The sequence below is a fragment of the Aspergillus lucknowensis genome (genome assembly GCF_044049455.1).
Source record: "Aspergillus lucknowensis strain CBS 449.75 chromosome Unknown BJX67scaffold_3, whole genome shotgun sequence".
NCBI lineage: Eukaryota > Fungi > Ascomycota > Eurotiomycetes > Eurotiales > Aspergillaceae > Aspergillus > Aspergillus lucknowensis.
In genome coordinates this window covers 1,003,285-1,017,320 of record NW_027263547.1, presented here as the reverse complement: position 1 = coordinate 1,017,320, position 14,036 = coordinate 1,003,285, and the positions used below count along the sequence as shown (strand labels likewise).

Here is a 14,036-nt window from a genome sequence, read left to right as displayed (position 1 = left end):
CACTCACCCGGTCCCTCCAAAAATTTGTTGGCAGCCTGGAGCTGAGAACCTCAACAATCCCATGGTTAATCCGCTCTGCAATTAGCTCGACCCGAGCCCTACCCCAACAGTTTTATCTAAATAAGCAACTTTAAAACAGGCATGCCTGGCCTCTAAACTGCATGGTAAAGGAATGTTAATCAGTCTTGACCAAGCACATGGAGATACGTAATAGTATTAATATCGATATCGGGCTGGGAAAGCAGCTAAATAGCTGTATAATCATGTCTTTATTAAGTTGCTAATTACTCTAAAGCTGTTGTCCTGCTTTCATCTTATCAGTTAATATCTATCTCCGGCATGGCAAGATGCTCTTTAAGAATGGTTGGATAGCCTGGATTAGCTGCCAAGTACAGCAGAGTTGCCTTATAATAATCCTCTGCATTAATATGAATATCCTAACAATGACCCTCCAGAGTGACGGAAAGTATAATCCATAACAACTAGCAAATCAAGCCATGATATATAATGAACCATCCATTACCCCCGAAATCTCCGGCGTCCACATACTTCCATGTCAACACTAAGAACAGACCCTAACGCTAAGGTATAACAGGTCCATTCTAAACTATGCTGTGCCTAAATACATGAAGGGTCTGTTAAAAGAAGGAGTTGTATGTTGCACACACGTGTGTGTAGAAATAGGACAGGAGTAAGTGAAAGCGGGTTGTACAAGGCCAGGTGCTCGCCGACTTGATTTAGAAGGGTACCTTGCCTAAGGAACCCATAACGGGAATAAGAACTTAAATGGAAAGGAGATAGTCTTTTTTTTAATTTTGTCAGGACCGTTTGGGGTCATCGAATGCCGCGTCTACTTTGTTTGAAGCGGTGCCTGACCAGGAGGTCAATTTTGGTTTGTACGTAAACGACACTCAGTTTGCATATTGGTATCTATAAGCAGTGTAGATAGCAAGATATTCCTCAATTAAATAGTCTTGTGACTCGTATTCCTCCATATAGTTGTTTGTAGCACTCACAAAATTTATAGCGAGATATATATTCTGCTTGTTTATTACTATAACAGCTATGATTGCGACCACACCCTCGTAATGAGAATTTTTCTTCCAGCTACACACTCTCTCTATATATTCTGTATTAGTATTCTATATCTTTTATAAACACTCTTCAAACTATGATACATGGTGTCGAGTGACAGGTTCTGAGAGTGTAAATAGATACTTGGCATAACAAGCCCTATGTTTAATTTATGCTACGCATAAGCTGAGTATTCTTTGTTCCACCAAGCGGGGGCTGGAAATCAGAATTTTTCTGTGGGCGAGTTGGCACCATACAATCTGACCCTCATATTCCGCTTCACATCCCTTGAGTAGCGCAGTATCCTGTACTGCGGCTCACAGTCACGACAATCAAAACGCCAAGGAAAATGGGCCACTCAGTATAACCTTTCAAGTTGTCAAGGCGGTTACGTTACCGCTCCATGAAGGCTCTGGGAAGCGTTCTCCCACTAAAGAAAAGGAAAGTCCAACCCATCTAAACCTTCTTAGTAGTAGTCTCCTCCTGGCGAGTCAGACTCTCCAACCAAAGCTTCGCAACCCAACACGACACCAGAACATCCAACATAGATCTATCTAGCCCACTTTCAAATCTAATTGAAGAGATTCCACTTGTCGCCAGGAATGCCCCATTTGCATCATTCCATCTGCAACTCTCGTCGAGATTTGCTTCAATGGTGCGGAAGAGCATACGTCTTTCACCTTGTTCATACTCGTGGTGAACTTGCCAGTTCCCTGTCCATGTTCGGCGGATAATGAGATCCCCTTTCATGGGACTATCGGGATTCGCTAGAAGCTTGAGCTCAGGATAGTCAACATCCATGCGCACGATATCGTAGAGCACGTCTTGTCGCGGGAACTTCTCCGGTGGCAGGGGGTATTCCGCCATCTCGACGCGAACCTGGGCCACTCGGATACTGATAAAGTCAGTCACAGTTGAGAGGCGATGGGAAATCTGATATGGCCGATATTGAGCTGTATTGTCCGCGTCTTCTGGGATGTAGATGAATTGGCCCCATTGATACCCCTCGTCGAGTGGCTGGTCGAAGACTAAAGTCACCTTTGTGTTCGCAGGTGTTTTGTTAGCCGGATTTAGTGTTGGGCCTTGGACAGGTCGATGTGCCGTTCTATCTGGAGTCGACTGTAGGTCTTCTTGTGTCTTTGCACCATTCGCCACCAACAGCTCCGCAATCGCATCATGGCCGCGGCCGAGGGCCATATCAAGGGGCGTCTTGGCCTGGTCGGAGACAGCGTTTACATCTGCGCCAGCTTGAATCAACAGTGCCACGCAATCAATATGGTCGTTGTGCGCCGCCCAATGTAAAGGAGCCCAGTGAAAGACCGTTTTTATCGATGGATTAGCTCTACTGCCCAAGAGATATTTGACCATATTTGCGTCACCCCCTGCAGCAGCAGAGTACAGCTCACTTACACCCCCTTCATTCGTGGTGTTAGGGTCTGCTCCAAAAGTGAGTAGGAGGTCGAGAATGTCTTTGTTGGAATGCCGTAGATTTGCACGCCATGGAGTCTTGCCGTCGTCGTTTTTCATGTCGATCTCTGCGCCATATTTTATCAGAGCCCTGATCATTGACTCACTTTCGCATCTGGTTGCGCGATGTAATGCTGTTTGGCCGATATGGTCTTTTGAATTGACATCCACACCTGCTTGTAGGAATGCCTCGACCGCAGAGAGATGATCCAGCTCGACGCTGAGGAACATTGCTGTTTCCATGATATGTTTTTCATGATCGCTGGGGCTTTCTCTGATTCGGTCTATCGCACGTCCAATCTCCGGGCTGTTGGAGTTGGCTGCGATGAGCAGTGCGACACTCGCGTCCTCCATGCCCGAGTCCGCCGCTCGTTCGACGATCATTTCCCGGACACCAGCCCAATTTCTCTCAGAAGCAAACAAGAGGACGGCCCTGCCGTGCTCTGTGCGTAGATCCAATTGAGCGCCGCTAGAGATGAGAAGCTCGACGGCCTTCTCAAACCCCTTTTCCATGGCCACTGCCAAAGGGGTCTTCCCGGTCTCGTCTACAGCATCAATATCGAGTGTGTCATTCAGCAACATCGCCGCAACCCTCGTTAGACCCATAGAGGCAGCAAGGTGCAGAGCCGTGACTTCAAGCGGCTGCTGAGCTTTGGTCTCATCTGTTGAGATTTCTGCGATGTCTGTAGAGATCACGTCGATGCCACTGTCTGCAATGCTTGAGCCCTCGGCTGCACCAGCAGTTATACTTCTATTGTTTGACACTGTAGAAGAGTAAACCCCAGCCTTGATCAGGTCCAGTCCGTCAAGCAAGGCAAGAAGTGGCATTCTTCTGTTTGGTTGGGACAAGAGCAAATATAACTCCCTGAGCACTGCTGGTTTAAGACACACCTCGGGACTCTCACGCGCGTGTTCCGCCATGTACTGAGCAGCATAGCAGGCGAGCGGGTAATTATTCGCGATCATCCAGAGTGTGGCATTGCGAAGAGTTGGCAATGACAGGTACACCGCACAGCCCAGGGTAATGACTTCATGAAAATTTGGGAAGTACTCCTGGCGGTGTTGATCAAAGTACTTCTTTGTGGTGAAGTGGACCAAGTTGACTACATTGGTGTCTAGATCAATAGTGACCAGGCCCGCACAAATGTCAATAATGTGCTGAGCCTCGATTACATCGTCTTCATCGAAGCCAACACCTCGTTCGATGGCCAAGGCATGCTGAAGTTCCTTGAGTGAAAGTGGACGGAATGCACATGTAACCCACCCAAGAACTTTATGAGCAGCTACCTTGGGGTACGGAGGCTGTGATTCGATCCGTTCCCATGCTTTATCATATGTTTGATCTAAGGTTTCAGGCAGCGTTCTGAGGATCTCTCGGACATTATTGATCGTGAGTGCTGTTTTCAGAGCATCGACATGAAGACGAGCAAGCAGGAACCTAATAGCAAAGGATTTAGCCAGCCGCTTTTCAGAGGGGAAGTATCGAGACAGGGCGGCCAACATTTTTTCTGCAGTCATCACCACTGCTTCTTTGATTTCCTGACGCAATGACGGGCGTCGAGTCACAAATTTCAACAATCTCCTCTCATCATTGTTGATCTCCTGGTCGATATACCGCTCAATATCTGACCTATGTGCTTTAATCTCAACCCGTTTGAAATTGCCCAATCCTTCATCCGTAACCCCAGCGAGTCTGGAGGTGACTATCAAATGGCAGTTAAGGCCTTGAAGAAAGTCAACCAACTGCCACCGGAATTGATCACTGCACTCATCAATGGCATCAACGACGATAAAGACCTGCTGATAATACTGCATGGCATTTTTCATTTCTCGCTGAAGGTCCTTGAGTGCGATCGTATCCCCAGCACTCGGGCTTATCGATGCCTCGAATGTCTTTCGAAGTTAGTCTAGTATGGGGACACTCTCTGGCGCGAGTAGTTGTTGCAGAAGGCTGCCGATGACATTTTCAAGGGTTTGGTCGGGCACGTTGTATTTTAGGTACATGAATGCGAGACCCTTATCGTTGTTTCCTCCGATCTGCTTGCGAAGATCTTCGATGATAATGGATCTGGCAGGTATTAGCCGATGTGATACTTTGAGAAAAGTTAGAGGCCCGAGGGCTCACGCGATGACAGTCTTCCCAGCACCAGCTAAGAATTTTTAGCTAAACTGCCCTATTAGACAGCTGATTGAGCCAGACTCACGTATTCCATAGCACCATAACAGCTTCTCCTTTCCTGAGAGCCAATCCATGAATTCAGGCAACGCAAGGAACCATTTTCCAGATCCCTCTAGTACGTGCGAAGATGCGGTGCGATGGTTCTGTTCAACATGCAATGTACTCAGCCATTTCAACAGGGATTTCTTCAATTGTTTCGACTCCGCTGTATACGGTCGATGAGCTTCCTCGTCGGTTCAAAAACTGTTGCTAGAGGACGCTCTTACCGCTTTGTGCTCTTTGGTCGATACGTCCTAGCAGGTCGCTATCTCAAGGAGCAAGTTAGTACTGCGACACCTTCTTCAGTTCATGGCGAGGTGGTAAAATGTCAAAAGATGAACAGACCTCTGTTGGGTTAGTAAGAGAGTGTTCGCATGCTGTTCTATCCTTGAGATGCGCTCGAGAACAGCGTACACCTCCTTCTTTGTGGAGAGCCATTTGACCGCCATGCGTAGCTCGTGAAACCGACTCTCTCCTTTCGAACTTTCGGTCGATGGATTGAATCCGAGTGCAGATGCGAGATCATCACAGGCTGCTTGGAATTGTTGGACTAGAGTCGCTTGGTGGGTAATGACATTTGAGTCGAAAGACCCTGAGTGGGCCCGGTCGCGAACATTTTCTAGCAGAATAAGAAGAGATGCAGCTTCCTTTCTCAGAAGCAGTTTTTCAGCCGAGGCATGCTTAACGTCCTTGAAGAAGCCGATGATCTCAGTAGTCGATCGTAAGGCGATATCAACAGCCGATAGTACACCAACTGTCAGGCTAAACGGATCCATAAAGTTGAACTCGAGCCTGAGGTGGAGGTTGAATATGCAAAGATAGAGGGGCTGAGAGTACGAAAATACGAAACAGGATTTTCTTTCATCTCTGGAAACATTGGGGACAATGGTTTGATTTAAAAGCCAGGCTCAGCCTTGTCTCTCTTGAAGACATAATTGGACAGCCTCCAAATAAATGACCCTGATCACCTGACCGCGAGATGCACCAGAGGCTCTCCAGGCTGTGTTGGAGCGGAGCCACGTCACCAGCCTCCTTCCACATTTCCACTCTCAACTTGGTTCTGCCCTTGCTACTTTCTGGATAAGCAAGTTTCCAGGAGATTCACCCAAAATGTTAGCCTATGGTCTTGTATTGTTTCTGCTGGCCCTGTGCCAACCGACGCATGCTCTCAAATGTGTTATGTATTTGACGGGGTAAGTCTGCAGATTTAGGGCAAGTGTGAGAGACGTCCACTCATGCTCGGGATTTCTAGACAGCACGATGTCGTCCCTGAGTTATCTCTTGTATCAGACGTGACACACGTTGCCCTGGCATTCATGAGATCATCCATCTTCAATACAAAAGATAACACATCCAACTGGCCTCTATTTACCACTGTCAGTGAAGTCCGACCCAAGTTCCCAGTCGGAACAGCGATCATTGTCGCCATCGGTGGGTGGGGCGATACGCAAGGGTTCTCCCAGGCGGCCTTGACAGACGAGAGCCGGAAGCTATTCGCGGAGAATATCAGAAGGATGGTTGAGGACACAGGCGCAGATGGTAAGTTTTACATGTTAGGATGCCCATTTAAGTACTGACAAGGAGCCTAGGAGTCGATGTTGACTGGGAGTATCCCGGGTATGTCCATATTCCTCACTTTTCATTCAGTCTCTTTCCTTTTCATCACTTTCTGTCCTTTCGTAACCCTCATTCTCTAACTAGCCCCAGTGGCAATGGCGAGGACTATAAACAAGTAACCAATTCAGAAAAGGCCTGGGAAGTCGAGGCATACCCGAAGCTCCTCGAAGAGATCCGAAAGGCATTAGGCCCAGAAAAGGTTATCACCGCCGCTGTTCCAGGTCTCCGTCGAGACATGATCGCGTTTACGAAGGAAACCATCCCCAAAATCAGCCCCTCCATTGACTTTTTCAACGTTATGACGTATGACCTCATGAACAGACGAGACACGGTCACCAAACATCATACAGGCTTGCAGCTATCTATCGATTCGATCAACGCATACCTAGAAAATGGTATGCCGTCCGAGAAACTTAACCTTGGATTCGCCTACTACGTCAAATGGTTCAAGACGGCCAAGAGCCATGCCGCAGAGTGCGCAGCACAACCTGTCGGATGCAAAGCTGCTTTAATGGAAGATCCGTCCACAGGGGCCGATCTCGGACAAGCAGGGGCATTTTCATGGCATGACCAGATTCCCTCGGAATTAGCCACGTCCTTCGAGAGAGCGAGGTCAGGCGGTGAATATGATACTGTCGGGGGTGGCTATTATTTCTGGGACTCGGAAGAAAACATCTTCTGGTCTTGGGATACCCCAGAAGCCATCCAGAAGAAGTTCCCGGCGATCGTAGATGAAAAGAAGCTGGGTGGTGTGTTCGCATGGGGCCTGGGCGAAGATGCCCCCGATTTCACGCATCTCAAAGCTACCGTTGCCAGTCTGCAGCAGTACGTGCCCAATAGGCCAGAGGGACAAGGGGATGAGGCTGAGGGCAGGGGTAAGGATGAATTATGACTATTGGTTTTGACGGCTGTTGGGACAATTATTGTTGGCGTGATCCTTGTTATCATTGTCTATCAAGAGAACACCTAGAGGTGGACAACGACCAATGATTACATGCCTCGCATGCTCCGGCTCCAGCAGCAAGTGCGAATTGCGAATTGCGGACTGATGTGATTGGACAGCTGAAGCTGACGCTTTGGGCCGCTGTTCCAAGCAACCTTGGAACTTGAACCAACCATGTATATCTCTTAATTGGGGAATTGGGGTCGTACGAGCTGGAAAGCGGGGTGAGCTGGGTGAAGACGAAGACAATGGTAGCCAGGCAACCTGGGCGGGAACGCGGCTCTGTGAGCGATTCTTGCAGACCTTCGAAGGATTTCTTCCATCTCTCTCTTGTCAAGCAACCAGGATTATCTTCAAGTTTCTCCTCCATCTCGATTCCTCGAACTGCGCCGTCGCGAGATTCCGTATACTCCACGACCACATCCATTATCCAAGCAAAAGCAGAACCAATCCACCAAAATGTAGGTTCACTTCTGATATCCGTGCGAAAAAGAATGGCAAGAAGGAAAAGAAACTAACAGGCTAAAATAGGTGCCATTGGAGGACAACCATGAGCGAAGCTTCCGTCTTCTGAGATGATGCCTCAGGCTATCCAGTCCCGGTACTCGTGCACACAAAGGAAGCAAATTGTCCGTGCACGAACTGTCCAGATCATGGATGGCCCATTGGCACAGAACGGATCACGCGTTTGGACGGAACTCCGATCGATACGATACCGGGTGGGTATTACGACGGGGAATTGTGACAAGCTGAGAGGTCGTCAGATACGCTGGCGTGGGCAAGGACACGATTACTGGACTGAACTAGAATATATATGATAAGGAACTTCTGGGGACACGTCCTATTTCTAAAATAGTGTTTTCACTAGATCAAGATTGTCTAGGACAACTTCTCCAAAGTTTCTTGACCTTTCTCGTCTAGGTTCGGGTACTGCCTCAGATTACACATATCCGTCCACAAAGCCTTCGCATCTTCATGCGCCTCGCCGTGTACTCGCAAACGCTCCCGAAGCAACCTTTTCCGTTCGACATCCGTGTCTGTGAATCCAAAAGAAGCTGAAGCGTGGTCGTACCAAATAGGAAAGAAGGCAGCGTATTCCCAGTAAAGTATGCCGACAACCTTTCCGTCTCGGACCATGATATTTCCCAAATTGAGATCGCAATGAGTAAGCACATAGGGTTCGCACTTCGGTAGGCGCTTCTTCAAGTTTCCCAAAACTTGCTCAGGGAGCTGGCGAAGGTTGACGGCCAGAGCATCCCAGAGCTCTTGGTCTGAGTGAAACGGTCCACGGGGCTCAAGCTCGAAAAACAATAAGCCTGGATAGCATGGGCTTTGATCAACACACTGAATAGAAGATGATGCGACAGATCGAAGCTGCTTTCGCACCTACACGACTTGATCCGCGACATCTACTTTTTGAGATTCTGATAAAGAATTCCATGCCTCTTCCAGCGTCTGACCCCTAACGCGTGCGTTCAAAACGAAGTAACGCCCATCTCGATCAACCCAGTCACGTATAACCCTCGACACGGGAATGTTGGTATGGGTCGCTATATAGTCCAGTGTTTTGACTTCGACTTTTGCCTTTGGACCCTCATCTGGCCGGTCTTTCAGAATTACATCTGATCCGATGGACCACACACCCCGTGTAGATGCGCCGTAGAAGAGTTTAAGGTGACTTGTTTAATGGCACCGCTTTTCTTTGTCAAGTGTCCACCCGCATGCGACACAACTTTTCTCAAGTGGTTCTCCCATTGTGGATAGTTTATAGGAGGTCAGATGGTGCAGCAGATGAGTGTTGATTGAGGATTGAAAGGAAAAAGTAAGAAAAAAGCAGAAGCCCCTTGCTCATTAAAGTGGCTGACCGCTATTAAACAACGGTCACATCCGCCTCTCCCTCAATATGACTTCCAAGACAACAACGCACCGAAAAAGCACATCCTTGAAGAATATGGACCCCTCCAATATTAATATCATCCGGCAGATTACGTGCTCTGATTCGTCTGCAATATTCGAGGTAGATCTGGATGGCCAAAAGTATGCATTGAAGCCTTTCCACGACAACGGCGACCCTGGATATACCGGCAAAGGTCGTGATTTGAACAGATTTCGCTGCGAGTTCAATGCTTACAAGAAGTTTCGCACTTCCGGTGTCTGTGCACGCGGTTTCGTGCCAAAATACTACGGCTACATCGATCGAATGGATCCCGCAACATTTCATCCAGCATTACAATCTTTCGCCCGAGACAAGCTGAAGCCAAGAGCAATATTGCTAGAATATCTGCCAAATACAGAGAGTCTGAACTGCATGAACAACTTGGACGCGCTCTATCCCCAAGCAATTGAGGGCATGAACGAGATCCACAGGGCGGGTGTTCTCCACCAAGATATCTACCCCAAAAACTTCTCCTTGTTCATGGAAACCCCGATAGGCTGGTCTGGATTGACTTTGATGTTGCAACGACCTTCACCGACTTTGGACCCGAACAGCTGGCCCGCTGTGACTACGAAATTGCGCTTGTGAAGGGATTTGCGGAAGCTCTGGTATGGGTTCCTTTGCTATCTACATTGGAATCATTTAGTATGCTAACAAATCCAGAGAGATGACCAGGCTGAGGGACTCCGGCCGAATACAAAATTCTGTTAAGGGTTCCATAGGCGTTTATATATCCTAGCAATGTCTGGTCGCATTTACGCGTACCTTCTCGTAACAGATATCAGTCGGGGCGGAGTTTCAAGCAAGGGCCGTTGTTGTTTATTTTACTCCTTTATCATAATCATGAATCAACATTTGTATCCCGAGTCGCCCTCGAAGCCAGTTGGATCCTGTCTTACTTACACCGTTTGCGCAGCAATCCTTCTCGTCTGTCGGAGGTCGACAAAAACCTGGTGACATAAGCTCCAGCCATCCGACCCCAGAGCCTTCGTGAGGTAGCAGGACGTGCCACGGCAGACAATCGCTTGCTGACAAGTGAGAGGCTCCGGTCGGGTTCGTAGCCTATTCATTTCGGTCCCTTCCTCCCCGAGGCCTGTGAAGCGATGGTCGCCGTTCCAGGTGTCCAGACCCAGTTCCTCCTCATTCATTATAGTATAGCCTGCGATGACCTGTATGGGACGTTCGGGCTCCTTGTGGATATCGATTGGGCCGCGGCTGTATCATCCGAAGCGGTCAAACACCCACGCCTCCATCGTGCTCTCACAGATAGTAAAAGCGTGGAGATAGCGGCGCGGGTGAACACATCTGGCGTGTGTCCGGCCAGCTGGTACTAACGTCTTTTTGGCGCCATTATTCTTGGATGCCTTGAGCTCACCAACCACATCGATGTCTCTCTAGTCATGCTGGGTGCTCTGTAGTTTGACGATGAGATCGACTTGCCGCTGGGCTTCACCGCCGATGACCTCTCTTGGGACGCTGATCGTGTAGTAACGACGTTGCTCGTTCAAAAGAAGGCCATTTTGCAGTTGAAACGACCGGTTCTTTACATCGTGCTGGGCAGACCGAAGAAGTTTGGTCCGTATTCCGCCAACATGTTGGTCCATGAATGAGGTGCAAGTCAAACTTGTCTTGGACAGCATATCGGGTGAAAATTGCCGCGAGATCTTGGAGGGGCATTCAAACACGCGCTCTGCAAGGTGGATATAATGTTTCAAGATTTCATCGTCTAAGCTCGCCGGTCAAGGGTCTCTTGTTGGAAATCTTCTACTAAGCTGCTCCAATTCTAATCAACAAAACCTACTCTGTCATGAGCTCTATGGTGTAACAAGCGGTCAGGCATGGATATACACATGGACATATCTCTGCGGCTGATACGCAGAGTTTAATTGCTACATACTTGACTGGCCATCAAACTAGTAGTCTCCCTGCAACCCTGGTACTTGGCGCTGGTTCAGTAGCCTAGAATTTGCAGGTTTGACAGTATCCTCTGAGGACTGTTCCTGCTGAAAATAGGGAACTGGAAATACGTCTACTACCCTCTTAGGATATGAAATCGTGCAGCTTATGCTCTGTTTGATCTGTCAAACAGTCATGGACGCTCAAGTTCCCGATAGACATGGTGCTTGATGCACAAGTTTCTTTGAAGCTGCAATAAGCCATTGCGATTGACCGCTATTTACGGTTTGGGAAGCGTATCGTAGACGCTAAAGAGAGGAGACCTCAATCAGCTGTCTATAAGTGGGATGAGGATCCTCATTTACATGCCAAAGTCCAGTTGATATCTGATTATTGGTTGGTGGTTGGATAATTACGCGTTAAACACATGATGATTTTTGGTGGGTGGTCGGATCGGTGGTGGTGATCGGACCGGTGGTGAATTACAATAATTTTGCAGTGCTTAGCAATCTTCAATCCATGCAACCCTATAATCCCAATGGCCTTCTTCAACTTGCTTGGTGATATCTTGTGCCTGTACAGCACATACTGTTTCAGCCAATTAAAACCATTGTGACATTTCCGGTTTCGGAGATTCGGAAAGTGTACTGTGGTAATTCAACAAGCTGTCATCACATTTTAAAACCGTGTTTGTTACCGCAAACCTACTAGAATTGATCAATTTTAAGGTTTCCGAGCGGTGCTGCTCGGAGTTTGCTAGAAACAGCTTACAAGGTCCTGTGGGGACCTTGCTTAAAATCTGACGATTTCCGAATCTTCATGGTGTTTTCTTATCGTGGCGTAAATAGGTACAGGCCATGCTCTCTCGAGCTCTGACTAGAAACACATCGACTATTATGAGCGCCCTACAGCAGATACATCTCGTTGGGAGCGTATGTAAGTTTTATCATCCGGATTGAATGTCATACTATACTAGCTTTACTAACACTTACACTGCGGCCTCAAAGTATTTGACATTACTCTGGCTTGTTTCAAGGGAGCCTTTGCCTGCCCCGATGGATTTACCTGTAAAAGATTCATCATCCATGCCGCGGTGAGATCTCTCTTTCGTCGTGATCGGGCCCGAACTTTACAGTAGGTCGCCACACCAATATTCAGGGGCTATTGCTCATCTAAGAAAAGATAAGCAAAATTCACTGATATTTTTTATCTAATTACAGGTCCAATGCGCCTTCTACAGTTCAAGTCTACCAGGCATGTGCGAATAGAAACGGCTTTTCAGAAGAAGCCGTCCCTTTAGAGAGTGGCGCGACTGGCTTATGGCTTTCGACGCCCAGGAGGTTGCCGGATAACGGAAAAATTTTGATCTACTTCCACGGTATGTGATATACATGCAATCAGTCCATCGATAAGTCTGGACTTTGAAACAATCGTCCTTTTCTCTTCTACCACCGGCTAACGCATGATTGTATAGGAGGAGCCTACGTTGGCCCAGCCCAAATGGCCCACTTCGAAATGCTGCTGGATCAAATCAAAGAGCATCAACTTTTATCAAAGCAATTTGGTTCAAAGCTTGCTGTGCTTGTGGTAGCGTACACACTTGCACCGAAAGGCACATACCCCCTGCAGCTTCGACAAGCCGCGAGCGCATTGAACTATGTGCTCCAGATCAATGAGGTGTCTCCATCCCAAGTAAGTTCCCAACATTGGCTTCAAACGAAGCGCACCTACGTGATTTCATGTGCACTCCACCTCTGTGAACGAACGGGACTTATTGATTTCATATATTCTCATCGCTGGTGACTCTGCTGGTGGTAATCTAGCTTTAAGTCTCATTTCGCATATATCCCATCCACACCCGGATCCTACCGTCCCGCCGATCAAAGCCAGACACGAAGGCCAAGTGGTACTAGGCGGTGCATTCCTCATATCACCCTGGGTGACTTTCATGAGTAAATCTAGCTCCATGGCGGCAAATTCGGAAAAAGACTTGGTGGTCCAGGAATTTCTGCTCTCGTGTGCCGAGTTGTTCTTGGGAAATGATAACCGAGACAAGGACGATTTCTATACGGTCCCCTTGAATGCACCACCAGAATGGTGGAAGGAGGTCAAGGTACAAAACCTTGAAATCGTGGCTGGGGAGTTTGAAATTTTCCGCGATGACATTCTTGCGTTAGCCCAAAAAATTAAGGTAGATGATCTTCTAAGCTCTTTGGGCCATGAACAGACTGAAGTATTTCTCTATAGGTTCACAACCCGATGACGCAAGTTCTCCTCGCTTCAAAAGAGGTTCACGCTGAGATGGTGCTCGCCCGGATCCTAAAATTGCCACCAACACAAGCCGAGAAATTTTTCAAAAGATGGTTGAAGGAACGTGTGCATTGAGCCTGTGAATATGATGATGTGATAAACATCTCAAAGACAGCAAATGAGCCTGTAGTATGTACACAAAACGGGAGTTACTGTACATATACCTATTCCAAAGCCTTGCCTCTGAAAATTGATTATCAAAATAACCAACCACGTTCTCTGTTTAGTCCATCCTGACTATCTTGGCCGTGGCATAGGCAGCCGATTTGTTAAAAGTATTATGTTTCGAGAGCGTCCTACAGCCTGAGAGGCTAGGATTGAGTATTACAACGCAAGTATTCCGGGTTGACTTGGCTCACCATTCGAAAACATATGGAGGAGTGGCGAGTCTCTCAATCAGCACGTCATTGGAGCGTAAAATACCACCTGTCAGCTTGAATACGCTTTACAAATCCCATTTAACCACACTACAGGCAAAACCTACAACTTTCACTCATTTCTGACTGTCGCAGCAGACGTTGAGCTGATTCAGTGATACCGGCAGATACGCACACGGCCAGCTATGATGTTGGTAC

At 47.8% G+C, this 14,036-nt stretch overlaps 5 protein-coding genes across 5 annotated transcripts; 3 read left to right on the top strand and 2 right to left on the bottom strand.

Moving 5' to 3' along the window:
• Nucleotides 1-1,233: 1,233 nt before the first annotated feature.
• Nucleotides 1,234-3,062, bottom strand: BJX67DRAFT_342788 (ankyrin repeat domain-containing protein). The gene has a single exon (XM_071028076.1). It carries the CDS (start codon nt 3,052-3,054, stop codon nt 1,531-1,533), a length of 1,524 nt encoding a protein of 507 aa, XP_070890654.1. The 5' UTR covers nt 3,055-3,062; the 3' UTR covers nt 1,234-1,530.
• A 2,807-nt stretch (nt 3,063-5,869) lies between these two features.
• BJX67DRAFT_377414 (glycoside hydrolase family 18 protein) lies at nt 5,870-7,268 on the top strand (the record flags this gene model as incomplete). Its single annotated transcript, XM_071032104.1, has 4 exons — nt 5,870-5,952; nt 6,012-6,298; nt 6,349-6,376; nt 6,467-7,268. 4 exons carry the CDS (start codon nt 5,870-5,872, stop codon nt 7,266-7,268), a joined length of 1,200 nt encoding a protein of 399 aa, XP_070890653.1.
• A 930-nt stretch (nt 7,269-8,198) lies between these two features.
• Nucleotides 8,199-9,074, bottom strand: BJX67DRAFT_369764 (aminoglycoside phosphotransferase family protein; the record flags this gene model as incomplete). Its single annotated transcript, XM_071030811.1, has 3 exons — nt 8,199-8,663; nt 8,712-8,941; nt 9,053-9,074. 3 exons carry the CDS (start codon nt 9,072-9,074, stop codon nt 8,199-8,201), a joined length of 717 nt encoding a protein of 238 aa, XP_070890652.1.
• Nucleotides 9,075-9,270: 196 nt separating this feature from the next.
• On the top strand, nt 9,271-9,966 carry BJX67DRAFT_369763 (serine/threonine protein kinase; the record flags this gene model as incomplete). Its single annotated transcript, XM_071030810.1, has 3 exons — nt 9,271-9,616; nt 9,679-9,863; nt 9,919-9,966. 3 exons carry the CDS (start codon nt 9,271-9,273, stop codon nt 9,964-9,966), a joined length of 579 nt encoding a protein of 192 aa, XP_070890651.1.
• Nucleotides 9,967-11,998: 2,032 nt separating this feature from the next.
• Nucleotides 11,999-13,636, top strand: BJX67DRAFT_342778 (Alpha/Beta hydrolase protein). Its single transcript, XM_071028075.1, has 6 exons — nt 11,999-12,087; nt 12,159-12,285; nt 12,372-12,529; nt 12,626-12,843; nt 12,938-13,342; nt 13,399-13,636. The coding sequence occupies exons 1-6, from the start codon at nt 12,009-12,011 to the stop codon at nt 13,534-13,536; spliced, it is 1,125 nt and encodes a 374-aa protein (XP_070890650.1). The 5' UTR covers nt 11,999-12,008; the 3' UTR covers nt 13,537-13,636.
• Nucleotides 13,637-14,036: the final 400 nt, after the last annotated feature.

Coding starts and splice junctions, on each gene's coding strand:
- BJX67DRAFT_342788 (XM_071028076.1), bottom strand. CDS start 3,054: ATGGAAAAGGGGTTTGAGAAGGCCGTCGAGCTTCTCATCTCTAGCGGC.
- BJX67DRAFT_342778 (XM_071028075.1), top strand. CDS start 12,009: ATGCTCTCTCGAGCTCTGACTAGAAACACATCGACTATTATGAGCGCC. Junction 12,530..12,625: donor AATTTTGATCTACTTCCACG/GTATGTGATATA, acceptor ATGATTGTATAG/GAGGAGCCTACGTTGGCCCA. Junction 13,343..13,398: donor CGTTAGCCCAAAAAATTAAG/GTAGATGATCTT, acceptor ATTTCTCTATAG/GTTCACAACCCGATGACGCA.